The 16600-nt window shown below is 48.1% G+C and overlaps 1 protein-coding gene and 1 pseudogene across 3 annotated transcripts in view; one reads left to right on the top strand and one right to left on the bottom strand.

The window, feature by feature from the left end:
- The window catches only part of RCOR1 (REST corepressor 1), a 138567-nt gene extending 129310 nt beyond the window's left edge, over positions 1–9257 (bottom strand). For 2 of the 3 annotated variants that reach the window (XM_072840027.1, XM_072840026.1), the window contains exons 1-2: positions 8910–9257; positions 8750–8809 (exon numbers count right to left, since the gene is read on the bottom strand). In XM_072840027.1, the coding sequence (XP_072696128.1) occupies positions 8750–8809; positions 8910–9225 (376 nt within the window). In that variant the 5' untranslated portion in view covers positions 9226–9257. The remainder of the gene's footprint in view (positions 1–8749; positions 8810–8909) is intronic. The other variant, XM_072840025.1, reaches the window with a different exon arrangement.
- Positions 9258–11239: 1982 nt separating this feature from the next.
- On the top strand, positions 11240–15665 carry LOC140639512 (large ribosomal subunit protein eL36-like; annotated as a pseudogene).
- Positions 15666–16600: the final 935 nt, after the last annotated feature.

Raw genomic sequence — 16600 nt, 5'->3', positions numbered from 1 at the left:
CAGAGGGAGAAGCAGGCTCCATGCAGGGAGCCCGACGTGGGACTCGATCCTGGGACTCCAGGACCATGCCCTGGGCCGAAGGCAGGCGCCAAACCGCTGAGCCACCCAGGGATCCCCTAAATATTATATCTGTCATTAAACTAAAAGAGTAGCCAACACAACACTATCCATTATAACCTTAAATCACACAATCATAAGAAATCGCCCCTCTCCCCAAAAAAAACCCCTACAATTGTGTTTTAAGCCTTGAAGAGGACTATTTCAACATAAATGCAGGAGTAAAGCAACTCACTCCAATTTGTGGCATTCAACCAAACCAATCTGTCTTCACTGCCAGAAATAAGGAATATAAACTGTATATGAAGACAACTCTGGCAACCCTAAATATAAAACTCCAGAACACCTAAGAGCACATGGAAACAACTAATCAATTGATCCATTAAGCACTACTCCCCTTTCTTCTTAAAGAGGATTTCTGGCTGACTCTCCCTGAAATATACTAGATTGAAATCTGACTGCAACTTAACAGTTAATGGTAACTTGGGAGCTTTTCCTTTCTTGGGGATATATAAAATAATGGCACATCTACAACTAATAGCATCTTAGAATACACTACCTTGGGCAAGTTATTAGGTTAAACCAGAACAGTAAGCCTCTGTTTCCTCATCTGGAAACTGGGGATAACAACTTTACCTCGTGTGATTGTTATGACTGTTGTTAAATTATTTAATAAATATAAAGTGTTCAAACCAGACTGGCACACAATAAGCACACCTTGACCTGGCATTTACAGATCATTCCTATGAAGGTTTTCTGTTAGTGATGACAAGTTTGACCTCCCCATCCACACCCTCACCCATTCCCTTATATTCAGTGGCAAATCCATCAAACAGATGAATTTAGCATCTTAACCATTTGTAAGAAACTAGTCAACCATTACAGGAACTAAAGCCATTAACTTTAACCTCTAACATGCTATTTTAACTACATGCGGACAGAGCTTTCCAAGTCATCTGGCACTGTAATTTGGGTCAATCAGTTAATAATTTAGTATACCAAAATGAACTAACACTGAAACAAACAAACAAAAAAAAAAGATACCAATTCTCAGTAATATTCATCTTACAAATAAAGGATCCCAGTGATAAATATTACAGGAGCTACATACAAAAGGCCAGTCTTTCAGCAGAAATGTATTGAATCAGGGACATTATTTTTATTCCTTCCTAATCAAAGAAACTCAAGCAACACCCCCCCATAATAAAAAGAAAACAAAACTCTACATATGCAACCCTAACAAAGGATTAGTTCCAAATATATAAAGAACTCACACAAATCAATAAGACCAACACCCTAAAGAAAAACGGCAAAAGACATACTCATACAAGGAACCCAAGTAGCCAAAAAACATATAAAAAGACATCTAACCTCACCAGTAATTAGAAAAATGACAACAGGGCACCTGGGTGGCTTAATAAGTCAAGCATCTGCCTTCAGCCCAGGTCATGATCTCAGGGTCCTGGGATCCAGCCCCGAGTTGGGGCTTCCTGCTCATCAAGAAGTCTGTTTCTCCCTCTCCCTCTGTCCACCCCCCCCCAACTTGTGTGCTCTCATGCTCTCTCTCAAATAAATAAATAAAACCTTTAAAAAAAAAATGCCAACATAAACCACAAAAGGATAGTACTACAAAAAGTTAATAGATCTAACAGTATAGTGAAGATTGGGTGAAAAGAAACTCATGTGCCTTGTTAGTGGACATGTACTTGTTTGGAAAGCATCAAAGCAAATGATACACAAAATAATTTCATTTACAAAAAGACTTTGACATAATAGAATATGTTATCACACATAAGTACGTATTAAAACACAAAAACAGGGATCCCTGGGTGGCGCAGCGGTTTGGCGCCTGCCTTTGGCCCAGGGCGTGATCCTGGAGACCCGGGATCGAATCCCACATCGGGCTCCCGGTGCATGGAGCCTGCTTCTCCCTCTGCCTGTGTCTCTGCCTCTCTCTCTTTCTCTCTGTGTGACTATCATAAATAAATAAAAATTAAAAAAATTAAAAAAAAAAACAAACACAAAAACATGCACAGGAATTCTGAAGGCCTCAAGAGCATGGCACTTAGATTTCCCTTCAAGAGAAAAAGTGCTGAGAGATGTTTAATTAGCTGGCAGTCCCATCCGCCTGGCACCTTTGGGATCCACTGCAGCATTCATACCAGAGCCAGGCCAATGACTGAACACAGCAAGCATTCTAGAGCAGGGCCACCCCTGCCCAATGGACTCCTCTAACCATCAATATGCTTTGGCTGAGACTTTCTCCAAGCTGCACTCCAACCTTAGGCTCCTGAATCCAACCACAAATCATCCTGCCTTCTGTCTGCCTTCTGGGGTGTCAGGTCAACATACACTTTGAAGGCTTTTGCCACCTAACCTTCCTCTCCTCTCTATCCTTCACAGGCATTTACCCCTATGAACCTCTTGTACATCTAATCCTGTCTTGGCATCTGCTTCTCAGAGGATGCAAATGAACTATCACAGGAAAAACATAAATCGACTTCAAATTAGTGGAGGAAGTGAGAGAATTAGCCTTCAGCTGCACCTGACACAAATACAGCCTAATATTAAGTATTAATCACAGTGGTGGGTACATGTATTACTTTCTATTCTATCTGAATATTTTTTTAAATAACTATCATTATAATTTTTTCCTATTCTATGGTATTCTAAGACATTCAAATTATGGATAATAACTATGCAGTCACTTCAATTTTTAAAATTTTTAAATTCTTACTTCTGGTTCTAAAATTACGAACACATATTGTTGTTTCTAATTACTGTACCCAGTAACAAGACTCTATAGCATCTAAAATAACACAAGTTTGAATGAAGTTTGGCCTCCTAAGGCCTCAAGTCAACCTTATGACACTTTCAGTGATAGATAAGTCATTTTCTCTCTAGCTCTTACTTTCCTCATCTAGGACATAGGAAGGTTGGATTAGATGGGCATTACAATTTTCGCTCTCATTATTTTGAGGGAGGTAAAAGCTAGAAACTTTAAAAATTATGTCTAGTGTCCAATTTTTTTTTTAAGATCCACATCTTGGGACACCTGGGTGGCTCAGCGGTTTAGTGCCAGCCTTCGGCCCAGGGCATGATCCTGGAGTCCCGGGATCGAGTCTCGCGGCAGGCTTCCTGAATGGAGCCTGCTCCTCCCTCTGCCTGTGTCTCTGCCTCTCTCTCTTTGTCTCTCAAGAATAAATAAATAAAATCTTTAAAATCTTAAAAAAAAAAAAAGATCCACATTTTTTTAATTGAATTTGATTAATTTGAAAAAAAATAGGAGTTTTAGGACTTACTGTTAACATCTTTTTTTTTAAGATTTTATTTATTCATTCATGAGAGACAGAGAGAGAGAGGCAGAGACATAGGCAGAGGGAGAAAGAGGCTCCATGCAAGGAGCCCAATGTGGGACTCGATCCCGGGAATCCAGGATCACCGGGAGGCAAAGGCAGGCGTTCAACCACTGAGCCACTCGGGCGTCCCATGTTAACATCTTATTTAAACGATATATCAATGGGGTGCCCGGGTGGGTCCGTTGGTTAAGCAGCTGCCTTTTGCTCAGGTCTTGATCCGGGCATCCTGGGATCCAGGGATAGAGCCCAACTTATGCTTATGCTTTGACGAGCTCCCCACTAAGCGGGAAGTCTGCTTCTCCCTCCCCACTGCTCCTGCCCACTCTTTCTCCTTCTCAAATAAATAAAATATTTTTTAAAAAGAAAGAGAAAAGAAACATGAAATTACAAAGAAAGGGGAGCCTGGGAGGCGCAGTCAGTTAAGTTGGCAACTCTTGGTTTTGGCTCAGGTCACCATCTCAAGGTCTTTGGGCTCCGTGCTCAGTGGACAGTCTGTCTCTCCCTCTCCCCGCCACCCCCTCACCCTTCTCCCGCTGCCCCTCCCCCTGCTCTCAAGCTCATGCTCTTACACTTTCTCTCTAAAATAAATAAATCTTGGGCAGCCCAGGTGGCTTGGCGGTTTAGCGCCACCTTGGGCCAGGGGCCTGATGCTGGAGACCGGGATCAAGTCCCACGTGAGGCTACCTGCATGGAGCCTGCTTCTCCCTCTGCCTGTGTCTCTGCCTCTGCCTCTCTCTCTCTCTCTCGCTTATGAATAAATAAAGTCTTTTAAAATAAATAAATAGGGATCCCTGGGTGGCGCAGCGGTTTGGCGCCTGCCTTTGGCCCAGGGCGCGATCCTGGAGACCCGGGATCGAATCCCACGTCGGGCTCCCGGTGCATGGAGCCTGCTTCTCCCTGTGCCTGTGTCTCTGCCCCTCTCTCTCTCTCTCACTGCGTGCCTATCATTAAAAAAAATAAAATAAAATAAAATAAAATAAATCTCAAAAGAATTACAAAGAGGACTATAACTGACATAATGATGGACTATTAGTGATGCAAACCACCCTGATTCATGACTGAGGAAACTGAGGTTCCTGGGGATAAAGTGACCAGCTCTACCTTTAGCACCTGCTTAGTCACAGAGCTATGGCATTCAATCTCATAACAACCAGTCCTAGGTGTCTCTCTACCGCAGTACTTAATGAAGTTGATTATCACAGGATTTATCATTACCCTAACCTCTCATTTGGGTGAACACTCCAAGTATGTTTAAATCACAAAACATTCACCATAACTTGTGAATTTTAGAATATCTATAAAATTGACTTTTAAAATGAAACTGAAGCATAGAAAATAATGTTCAAGGAGGAACACAGTAAAAAGTAATGAAAAGCAGGTCAAGACCCTCTGTTCAATAACATTATTCCACACTAAAGCATAACACATTATACCAACAGAAATCAACTTTGAAGTGACAGCTGAGCCAAAGACAACCCAAATTTTCAAATCTCATTAAACTGGATTCATGATCATGGTATCTCCCCTGCCAGGTAAGTATCATTAAACTGGATTCAATGTTCCAAATATAGGTTGCTTTTTTAAAGGACTATTATCTCAAAAATATTTTCCATTAATAATTTCCTCTTCTGGAAGAGTCTTAATTTTACTATCAGTGAACTGTGATACTAAAAACCAACCCAGGATAAAAGTTGACATAATAACCCATGCTTCAGAAAACAAAGAACTTGAGTCAGCCTTAACATCCTGTCACTGTGTTTCTCCGGCCAAAAGACAAAAGAGGAAGAGTACCAAACAATGATAGAAATGTATAGGCTATGAAAAAAATATATATATATAGGCTACAGATTCCTTCCTTTGCATGCTTACTGCTAAGATCATGGAAACACTCATATCTTCGTATAGAAACACACTACTCATTTCAAATTAAATCATGCTTTACAAGTATAGGAAATAACTAACCAGAGGTAGGACAGAATAAGCATTCCTCCCTCTTACTCTATTCTATGATTACTAAATTCTGAAAGAAACCAATGACAACTTGGCATACGCTACAGCATGGGGTATGGAAAGACAGTCTGGACACCATATGTGGGAACAAAGCCTAAGTTAAAGATATAGAACTACATTCTGGTCTTTGTTTTTAAAACTAATTGATAAAACTTTTTCTATCATTTTAATTGCCAAGTTACACCAAAGTCCAAAAATCTAGTCTGGGTCTTCCTCTGAATCAGCATTTTAGAGCTACAGTGCTCCATTCATTTCATTCACCGTCTGTGAGGAATGACAGAAGTGGATCTGCCTTGGACTTTACAGGGAATGTCAGGTGTTCCCAGCTTCAACCACTTGCTTTTAAAGCTACATAAGGTCAAGCTGGGATACTGTTGATAAGTTTTTTTTTTTAATTAAAATCAATTTCTTCCCTCACACGTCTTTACCAGAGATAGAAGAAAGAAAGAAAGAAAGAAAGAAAGAAAGAAAGAAAGAAAGAAAGAAAGAAAGAAAGAAGAAAAGAAAGAAAGAAAAGGCTTCCTGAGGAATTTTACATTCATTTGTTCAAGTTTTGGTTTAAAGAAATAAAATCAGGGGATCCCTGGGTGGCCCTGCAGTTTAGCACCACCTGCCTTCCACCCAGGGAGTGATCCTGGAAACCCAGGATCGAGTCCGCATTGGACTTCCTGCGAGGGTCCTGTTTCTCCCTCTGCCTGTGTCTCTGCCTGCCTCTCTCTCTCTCTCTCTCTCTCTCTGTGTCTCTCATGAATAAATAAATAAAATCTTTAAAAAAATTTTTTAAATAAAATAAAAAATAAATTCAAAATTAATTCAAAACTAAGGCAGGGAGAAATAACATGCACTAACAATCACAATTTCAATTCCGTATTATTCCTAGCTTCTCATAGAACCTTTCAGTCTAAAGACCTAAAAAAAATGTTTTTTGCCATGAAACAAACACGGTGTACCATTTCTATTCCAAAACAGAAGTCACCTCTTGACTTAAGACTTTAAGTTCGGGATCCCTGGGTGGCGCAGCGGTTTGGCGCCTGCCTTTGGCCCGGGGCGTGATCCTGGAGACCGGGGCTCGAATCCCACATCGGGCTCCCGGTGCATGGAGCCTGCTTCTCCCTCTGCCTGTGTCTCTGCCTCTCTGTCTCTCTCTGTGTGACTATCATGAATAAATAAATAAAATCTTAAAAAAAAAAAAAAAAAAAAAGACTTTAAGTTCAAGATAGGACAAACCTTAAAAAAAAAAATCTCCAGGAAACAATAAGGTTCCACGATTTTCAGCCATATCTATGAATGTGTCCCACTGCTCAGATCGGCAAAACAGGGCTTAAAATTATTTCTCAGTAAGATTCCTTTCCAAATTAAAACAACACAAAACAAGAAATTTGTAAATACTAACACCAAACCCCAATCAACTGGCAGTAAGACTACTGCGGAACACTTATAATGTTTTACTTTTTAGAAAGGCCGGTCTCTAGCATCTTTATGGTTGTACCTATTCCATCAAAAATACAAGGACAGCTCAAAGTATGATCCTACTACACCTGCTGTTTCAAAGAAAATGAACCCAAAGAAGTCAGGCGCACTACTAACAATACAGAGGTAGACACCAATATTTAGAAGAAGGTCAGAAGTCTAATTCCTGTTGCTGTCATCAAATTGGCACTTTTCCTTAGTCACATCCAACTGTATTTAAGTAAAGCTTTCAAAACTAATGTAACCAAAACATATTAAAAATCTACCAACTTACTAAAACTAAAAGATCTGTGCAAGTTGATTTTTTAAAATATGTGTGGGAAACTTGTGACAACCTTTGCTTTATGTTCTGTGTATTAAAACAAAGATGGACTTGACCTACAAAATGAAGATAGGGTCAACTGTAACCAAAAAACAGTATGCTTCCCCTGGTGGCGAACGTGGGAATGGAGAAGGCACGCATACGAGAGAAAAAGCCTTGGTCTCCCAGTCCTATCCTGTCACTCTTGTAAATGAGAAGTCACTACCAAAAAAGGAAGATGTGGGGGAAGGGGAAACTATCAAAAAGACTAATACGAATTTAAAAGGAATACAAACCTGGGTGCTAGACTACATAAATTCAAGAGATTTAAATCAACAGACTAAAATCTAGAAGGCAAACATGGGCAAGGTCATTTATTTCCAGAGTGCCCAAAAGCTCACTCACCGATTGCTGTGTATTTTCACTTCAAAGAACACCCAGAGTTTAGTACCTTAATAACAGCTTAAGAGCAATCTCCTTTTTCAAGGACTAGATCCTTGCAATTTTCTGCAGTCTTGTTTCCAAGGAAAAGCATGTTATGCATTCATTCTCTCAAATAAACTAGTGCTATAACCTACATAGATACCCTCCAGCTCGAAAGCCCTCCACACCAGAAAGCCTTGTTAATAACTCCAGCCCTGCAAAAGATTCTCTTTTGAATCTTGTTTCTGAAAGGAAAACCCCACGTCCCTTCAAACATCTTCCACGCCAACAACCTTTGAGGAACAGTCTCCTCCGGGGAAGGGCTAGAATCTCACGCATTAAAATCTGACGAATTCCTTTGTCTGATTAGATTCTTTTTTTTTTTTTTCCCCTCCCCTCCCGGTACCCACTTTAAATTTGCTTCCACGCACAAACAGCAGCCGGGAAAGTAAATGTGCCGTTCTGAAAGGGTGTAGGGATTTCTCGGAGGTGGAAATCATTAGCTAGGCGAAAGCTTCTGGAGCTATTCTTTCACAACCCCTTCCTTCAAGGAAACACACACACACACACACACACAGAGACACACACAAAAAAAGAAATCTACGGACATTCACAAATAGGTCCTAAAATCAGCTGCCACGAGCGAGCCTCTCTTCCCTCAGGCAGGCGCCCTCTGGGAAGCACACTTCTTAAGTGATGGGGGGGGGGCGGGGGGGTCGCTCGTCAGGTCCCCCTCAGGCTGGGAGGGGAGTCAGGGAAGCCGCGCGAGCCCGAGGGGCCGGCAGGAGGAGGGAGGGACCCCTCAAGTGCTGCGACGGGCGCGAGGACGTCCCGAGTCCCGGGCGCTCGCAGCACGCTAACTCTCCGGCGCGGCCACCGCGCCCCCCGGCCGGCGCCCCGGGACCCCGGGAGTCCCCAGGCCGCGCCCCCGACGCCGAGGCCGAGGCGCGCGCGCGGACCACGCTCGGGCGTGTGTGTGTCCCTCCCGGCTCGCGCCCTGCTGTTCTCCCCGCGGACGGCAGGGCGAACGCACACACACACACACACACACACACACACAAAAAGAAAGTTGTCCGAGGGCCCCCGCCCCCTCGGGTGGCGGGTCGCGGGTCGCGGGGCCGCTACTCACCGGGGTCGAAGTCGGGCACCACCGCCTGGTACTGGGGTCCGACCCGCATGCCGCCGCCACCTGCGGGGAAGCAGAGCACGGCGGTCAGCGCGGGCGGGCGGGCGCGGGGCGCGGGGCGCGGGCGGGCGCGGGCGGGCGGCGCGGGGCGGCTGCCACCTACCGTGCTCCTCGTCGCTGGACGAGCCCGAGCTGCCTTCCTCCCAGGAGTTGCTGCTGCTGTTACCATTGGGCGCCGCCGCCGCCAAACTTTTATTCTGCCCATTATTGGGGGCGGCGGCGGCCGAGGCGGAGGCGGCCGAGGCGGAGGCGGCCGAGGCAGAGACAGACACAGAGGCGGCGGCCGAGGCGGCGGAGGCGGCCGAGGCTGAGGCGGCCGAGGCGGCGGCGGCGGCGGCCGAGGCGGCCGCGCTGGCCGCGTTGTTCCTCCCTCTCCGCTTCCCTGAGACCTCGGGGCCCTTCTCCACCATGGCCGGCATCGGCGGGGGCCGGGGCCGGGGCCGGGGCCGGGCGAAAGTGGCGGGGCCCCGCGGCTCCTGAGGAGGGGGCGCCGAGCCGGGGGGGGCGGGGGGAGGGAGCGCGGGCGGGCGCGGGGCGGGCGGGCGCGGCGGGAGCCGGCGGGCGCGCGGAGTCGGGGCTGGGGGTGGCCCGGCGGGCGGAGCGCGGGGCCGCTTCAAGCCCCCAGCGCCGAGCCGAGCGCAACTTTCGCTCTCATCGCCGCCCGCACTTCACTGGCACCAACTACTCCGGGAGCCGCGAGCGGGCGGGGGGGGCGGGGCCTGGGGCGGGCCGGCGGGGGGGAAGCCGCGCGCAGCCCAACCCGACGCGGGCCGGCCCCGCCCCCCGCGCGCTCCCATTGGCTTCCGCGGGATTCGGACGGCGAGCGGCCGCGCGGTTGGCTCGGCGCTCCTGTCCGTCCGGGGCCCGGGGGCGGGAGCGCGGGGAGGGGGCAGGCTCCGGGCTTCCGTTGGTCAGGTTCGGTTGACGCGTATCGCCCGCTGTACGTGGTTTGAGGTTTGCAATCTCTCTACGCCCCATGATCCATCTCTCTAGGCAGTAGCTGGGAGTTAGCTGCCCTCCCCGCCCCCTCCCGCGGCGGCCGCCCCCACCCCCTCACCTGCGCGGGCCCCCCGCAGCCGCCGCCCCCACATTCCGCGAGGGGCCCCACGGAGAGTCCCGGTGGCCTCGAAAAGTAAAATATGCGCGACGCGAGAACAGAAATCGAACGCAAGGTCGGGACTACTTTCCCCCTCGCGCGGAGGATTACAGCCACAGTTTGAATGGGTCTCTATACAAAGAGGGGAAACTAATTGGAAGAAACTAATTGCGCCCCCGCCTTCCCCGAGGGGCCTGGGGGTTCCTGGGCGCCGGGGGCCCCCGGTGCAGGCGACGGGGCTCCCGGGTGACGGTGTGCCCCGGAGGGAAAGGACGCAGGGTGGGGGCTCGGGGAGGAGGAGGAGGTCTGTGGCGGGCCCCGCTGATTGGGGCGGGGGGAGGCTGCAAGTGGCCGCAGCGGCCCGAGCTGCCGGGGGTCCCCCGCCTTCCCCGCCGGCCGCTCCGGCCCCAGCGAGGGGGCACTTGCCGAGATGGGCTGGGGCCAGGAAGGGTAAAGAGGAAGCAGCTATTTTCATCCCAAGCCCTGGGTCGGGGAGGAGGGTCAACTTCCTCCCGGGCAAGAACCACTTTTCCGGATCTGCTGCGTGCCCTGCCTCCCCCCTGTCCTGCCGGGCACCCGGGGCCAGCCCGAGACCTCCCTGCCCGGAGTGCGGTCCCCGGCCGGCCCGGGGGAGGGGTGTATGGGGAGGGGGGGGAGCGTGGGACCCCCCCAGGGCCGCGGCACTCCCACCTCCACCACCAGCCTCCGCAGAACATCGCGCTGATCCTGCATAATTAGGAGGCAAGAGAATGTCTGTAAATGATTTTTTTTTTTTCTAATTCAACGGACAGCTATTTTTCTTTTAAGTTACTTCAAACCTGAGCTTCATAGGGGGACAGTTTACACCAGCTCCAGATATAAATAGCTATGGGGAGAGAAATCTGGAGTTTTATGTTTTTCAAACCTGAATAAATAACCTCTCTAACACATTTTAATAAGCAGCACGAACCGTCATTATTAACTTAAATGAAGTAGCCACATTCACTTCGGCCTAAATGGCCTTTAAGAAACGGGGCTGGTGGGGATCCCTGGGTGGCGCAGCGGTTTGGCGCCTGCCTTTGGCCCAGGGCGCGATCCTGGAGACCCGGGATCGAATCCCACGTCGGGCTCCCGGTGCGTGGAGCCTGCTTCTCCCTCTGCCTATGTCTCTGCCTCTCTCTCTCTCTCTCTGTGACTATCATAAATAAATAAAAATTTAAAAAAAAAAAAAGAAACGGGGCTGGGAGCCCATTAGATGGAGGATCCCTGCCCCCAGCACCTCCACCAAGTTCGAGGTCGCGTCTTCTGGCCTCCCCTTAAAAGGATGCCCCTCGTTGGAGAGCCCCAGGCCCGCACTGATGTATGCCTTTAGGATGCTCTCCCAGCCCCCACCAGGCGGCCTGGGTGGGGTGCAGTCAGCAAAGCCCAGGGTTAGGAACCAGACTGTCATTCTGGGGCTGGGGACTCCCTGCTCCCTTGGTGTCTATGAAATTCTACCACCAGACCTCGGAATGATTAGCCCATGACAGTGCACAGGTAATACTGAGTCATTTATTAGGGCAGCAGGGATGGCATGACACAGGGTCATGAGCACCACCCACCAAACCCCAAAGTTGGGGCTACTTCCTGGCTGGGTTATGACTGTGGTTACATCACTGGGCTATCCAACCATTCACTTTTTTTCAACAAAGAGTAACACCTTAAGTTACTTTGACGTGTGTCAGGCCCCTTCCTAGTTTGACCCCCAAAGCCATATGGATAGCATACCGGCCCCCCAGCTTCCTCATTCATAAAACACCGACAATAATAACCACTTCCTGGCCTAGTGAATTTTTATAGAGTCCATCTCCCCCAGCCCCAATCTTCTTCCACCACAGAACACCCTCCAACCTTTTGGAAAACCCCCTTCCTGCACCTATTGTTTAGGACAGCAGGGAGCTGCTGGGGTGTCCACACATAACCCTTCTGATTGGGAACTGGTGACCTCAGACTTCAAACTGGCACTCGGCAGCGGTGTCAGCAGCCCTACGGTGTTTTTCAGTGACACTCTCTCCCACTCTGAGACTAAGATATTCCCTCCTTTCCTCACACCTCCCACAGTCCCTCCTGCCCTCACTGCCAGCTAAGCTGAAGCCATCAAATGGGAATGGGATCCCTCTGAACTTCAGGCCCTGAACTGACACAGGTCCCCACCTGGCACCCATTCCCCTCCCCTTCGGGCTCTCCCATTCTGATCTTGGTCTCAGGCACCCACTTCCCACTGCCCTCCCCTTGCTGGCCTCCTGTGCCATCAAACTCCCTCTTTCCCCTGGGTCAGCACTTTCCAAAGAAAGGTGAAAATGGTCCCTTGCTCCCAAGCCCCCTTTACCTCCTCCTTCCCCTTTCCTTTCTCTTTACCCCACAGAAACCTAAACCCTCCACTCCCTTCCTTCCTTCCCAGTCTTTCCTCTTGCCACCCGCCCTCGCAGGGCTGTGTCCCCACTCTTAATTCTTGCTAAGGTCACCCACAACCTTCAGGCGACCCAATTCAGTGGTCAGTTAATGGTTTCACTGAGCTCCACAGCAGCACCTAAGTCCACCACTCCGCCTTCTGGAAACTCCCTAACATTTCTAGATCTCAGGATCCCGAGTTCTCCTCCCTCACAGACCACTCCCTCCCAGTGCCCTTTGCAGCCCCCATTCCCTCCTTCAAACTGGTGCATAGTAGGTGCTCACTAAGTAATTGTTGAATGAGAAGTGAGCGGTAGGGGATACAGTTACTGTTGGTGCACAGAACCAGAGCCAGTCCCAGTGAAGGAAGGAGTCCTGAAACAAGTGAGGTCTGACCAAGACTTGCTACGTACCCTACAAGAGGAGAAGGCCTTTGAATTTCCTCAGCCAGGCATCATTCTGCAGGAATTTGGCTTGGGGCCTGACAAGCCTGTGACCCAGACCCAGCTAATCAGCCCCCCCACCCCCAGCCCCTGGCTTCAGTGATTGGCTCAAGCATTGGCACATGACCAAGCCAGGCCAATCAAGGCCCTTTCTGGAACTTTTTCAGAAACTCTTAGGACAGAACCTCCCTCTGAAGATCAGAAAAGCCTGGAGCTTCTGGGGCAGGGCCAGGTACTGGGGGATTTGCTCAAGGTCCCAGGGTCTATGTTGTATGTGGCCCAGGCACCTGAGAGAGGGGGCCTCACTTCTCCAGCCCCTACCTGACCAGTCTGGAAAGAGAGGGCTGAGGCCTGATGAGATGTTTGGATCTCTCCCCACACCCTATAAACCAGACCTGAAATCCTAGCCTTATAGATGGAGCAATTTGAATTTTTGTTAGGATTCAAAGACTCGTGGGGTGCCTGGGTGGCTCAGTCAGTTAGGTGTCTGCCTTCTGCTCAGGTCATGATCCCAGGGTCCTGGAATCAAGTCCTACCTTGGGCTCTCTGCTCAGCAAGGAGTCTGCTTCTCCCTCGGCCTCTGCCCCTCCTTCCTGCTCGTTCTCTCTCTCTCTCTCTCTCTCGTGCTCTTTATCTCTCACTCTCTCTCAAATAAAATCTTAAAAAAATAAAAGACTCAAAAACTCCTGACTGCTACAAAAAATTAGACATTAACCTGGTGCAGAACAAGGGAAAGAATGTGTAGGCAGAGGAAATAGCACCCTCCGCTCTCCTGTGAAAGACTTAACGATATAGCTGGTATCTTTGGGATGTACCTGTGTGCCCATTCTGCTCTCAGCCTTGAAATCCTGAGCTCATTCAGTCAGCCCAATAATCTATCTGGTGAACTCACTCCTGACTATTCACCCATGCCTTGCAGGTAAGCAAACTGAGGCACCTAGGGATGAAGTAATCTGGCCAGTGGAAGGGCCCACACGTCTCAGCCACACAGCTCTGCAGCCTCACTTTGTTAGAAAATTCTGCTGGGCAAGGGATAGCTTCCTCACATCTGGAGCCAGGCAGAGGACGAAGGGAATGGTGGCTGGGGTGCCAGGGAAACAGCCCAGAAGCCAGTCCTGGGAGGGTTTGAGCCCCTAAGACTATTCAGAAACTGGGACTTGCAGGAATTTTAGCCATCCCAGAAGTTTTTCACCTGCAAGCTGTGGATAGAATACAGGGGGACCATGAATCTGGGAGGATAATTATAGCTTTATGAACCTTTAACTGAAATCCAGCATTTTCTTCAATTACGAATGTAGGTGGTATTAGCAATGGCTGCGACTCTGTCACTCATAGAATTCATGATACTGTCTCATCACACTACAATTGTTGGAAAGATCTCAGAATAGCATGTGCACTCATCTCCCAAACCACAAGAGATGTTAGACCCATTGCCAGATCTTGTTATTTAATGTGTTAATAACTCAAAAAATAACTCAAAATAAATTATAGATCTAATTGTAACAGCTAAAACTATGAAACTCGTAGGAGAAAACACAGGAATAATTGGTGATCTTAAGTTAGACAAAGGCTTCTTAAGTACATTCTGAAAGCACAAGGAACAAAAGAAGTCGATAAATCAGATTTCATCAAAATTCAAAAATTTTGTGTTGTAAACAATACCATCAAGAAAGTGAAAAGACAAAAAAATTTTTAAAAAATTTTTTTTAATTTAAAAAAAATAAAAAGAAAAGAAAGTGAAAAGACAGCCCACACAATGGGAGACAATATTTGCAAATTATGCCCAATAAGAGACTTTATCTGCAATATAGAAAGACCTCTCACAACTCAATTATAAAAAGATGAATAACCCAATTTTAAAGTGGGTGAAGTATCTGAATAGACATATCTCCAAAGAAGATCTACAAATGACCAATAAGTGCGTGAAAAGATGCTCAACATCAGTCATCAGGGAAATGCAAATCAAAACCACAATGAGATGCCACTTCATACCCACTAGGACGGCTAGAATAAAAAAAAAAGAGAGATAACAGCCAGTGTTAGTGAGGACGCGGAGAGATTGGACCCTCATACACCGCGGCTGGGGATGTGAAATGGTGCAGCCACTTTGGAAAACAGTCTGGCAGTTCCTCAAAAACTTGAATATAGGGGCGCCTGGGTGGCTCAGTCGGTTGGGCGTCTGCCTTGGGCTCGGGTCATGATCCCGGGGTCCTGGGATCTCCTGGGATCGAGCCCCCACATCAGGCTCCCTGCTCCGCAAGGAAACTGCTTCTCCCTTCCCCCGTCTCCCTACATCGGTCATGCTCTCCCTATCCCTCCCTTTCAAATGGATAGTCTTTTTTCAAAAAAGTTAAATATAGAGTTACTATATGACCCAGTATTCCCACTCTTAGATGTCTAACCAAAAGAATCTAAAATACTTGTTTGCGCAAACACCTGTACATAAATGTTCATAGCAGTATTATTTACAGTAGCCAAACAGAAACAATCCAGCACGTCCATCTCGGCAGCCACGGAGGAGCAGCAGCCGTGGCCTGTGCTACCCCATGGCCATGGGCCCCAGCAAGGGCCACGAGGCGACCAAGAACACGAGCAAGCAGACACATTGTGGCCACAGTGGTCGCCTCACCAAGCGCACCAAGACTGTGCAGGAGATGATCCAAGAAATGTGTGGCTTCGCCCTGTGTGAGCAGTGTGCCATGACACTGCTCAAGGTCTCCAAGGACAAGCAGGTCCTCAGGATCATCAAAAAAAACTATGGGGCACACATCTGTGCCAAGAGGCCAAAGATGAGCTGAGCAACATCCTGGCAGCCACAAGGAAAGCAGCTGCCAAGAGGGATTGAACCCCCTCTGCTCTGTACACAATAAAACCATGTTTAAAAAAATAAATAAATAAAACCATGTTAGGGGCACCTGAATGGCTCAGTCGGTTAAGCATCTGACTTTTGGTTTTGGCTCAGGTCCTACGATCAAGCCTACTTCAGGCTCCACGATCAGTGGGGAGCCTGCTGGAGATTTTCTCCCTCCCCCTCCACCTCTCCCCCTCTGCTTGGGCTCCCTCCCTCTCTCTCCCTCTCTCTCTCTCTCTCTCTCTCAAATAAATCTCTAAAAAAAAAGAAAGAGAAAGAAACAATGTCCATCGACCAATGAATGGATTAAACACAATATGATCTATCCATACAAAGGAATATCACTCATAAAAAAGGAAAGAAGCTCTAACACAGGAGAAAACATGGGTCACGGATGAACTTTGAAAAACATTATGCTAAGCGAAAGAAGCCAGTCACATGAGACCACGTTGTATATGATTGCATCTATAGGAAATGTCCAGAACAGGAAAATGTTGAGAGAGAAAGTAGATTAGTGGTTGGTTGCCAGGGGCTGGGGGAGTCGGGCAATAGGAAGTGACTGCTACTGAGTACAGGGTTGCTTTTTGAGGTGATGAAATGTTCTAAAGTAGATGGTGGTGATGATTGCACAGCTCTGCATAGACTGAAACCTATTGAATTGTACAGTTTAAGTGGGTAAATTGTATGGTGCATGAATTCTATCCCAATAAAGCTGTTTCAGCAGAGGTGATTAACAAAGAGGAATTGGGAGGAAGGAAACAGAGGATACATCCCACGGAGCCTGCCTGGCATTTCTGTCCGGTTTTTGTTTGCATCCCTCATTCTCAGGGAGAGGATAGGAGAGCCTCCCCGTCCAGCCCAGCACCAGCTGACTTTGCTAGGTGACGGTAGGAAGGCTGCCCCAAGGCTTCCCATCCCACAGACCCCCAGTTGGTCAGGTCCCTGTTGTGCAGTTAACAGAGGAGAGAGCTGAGCCAGGGTCTGTCAGCAGGGCA

Source organism: Canis lupus, chromosome 9, assembly GCF_048164855.1.
Source record: "Canis lupus baileyi chromosome 9, mCanLup2.hap1, whole genome shotgun sequence".
Classification (NCBI taxonomy): domain Eukaryota; kingdom Metazoa; phylum Chordata; class Mammalia; order Carnivora; family Canidae; genus Canis; species Canis lupus.
The sequence above is the reverse complement of the archived record's forward strand: the minus strand, read 5'-3'. Positions and strand labels throughout refer to the sequence as shown.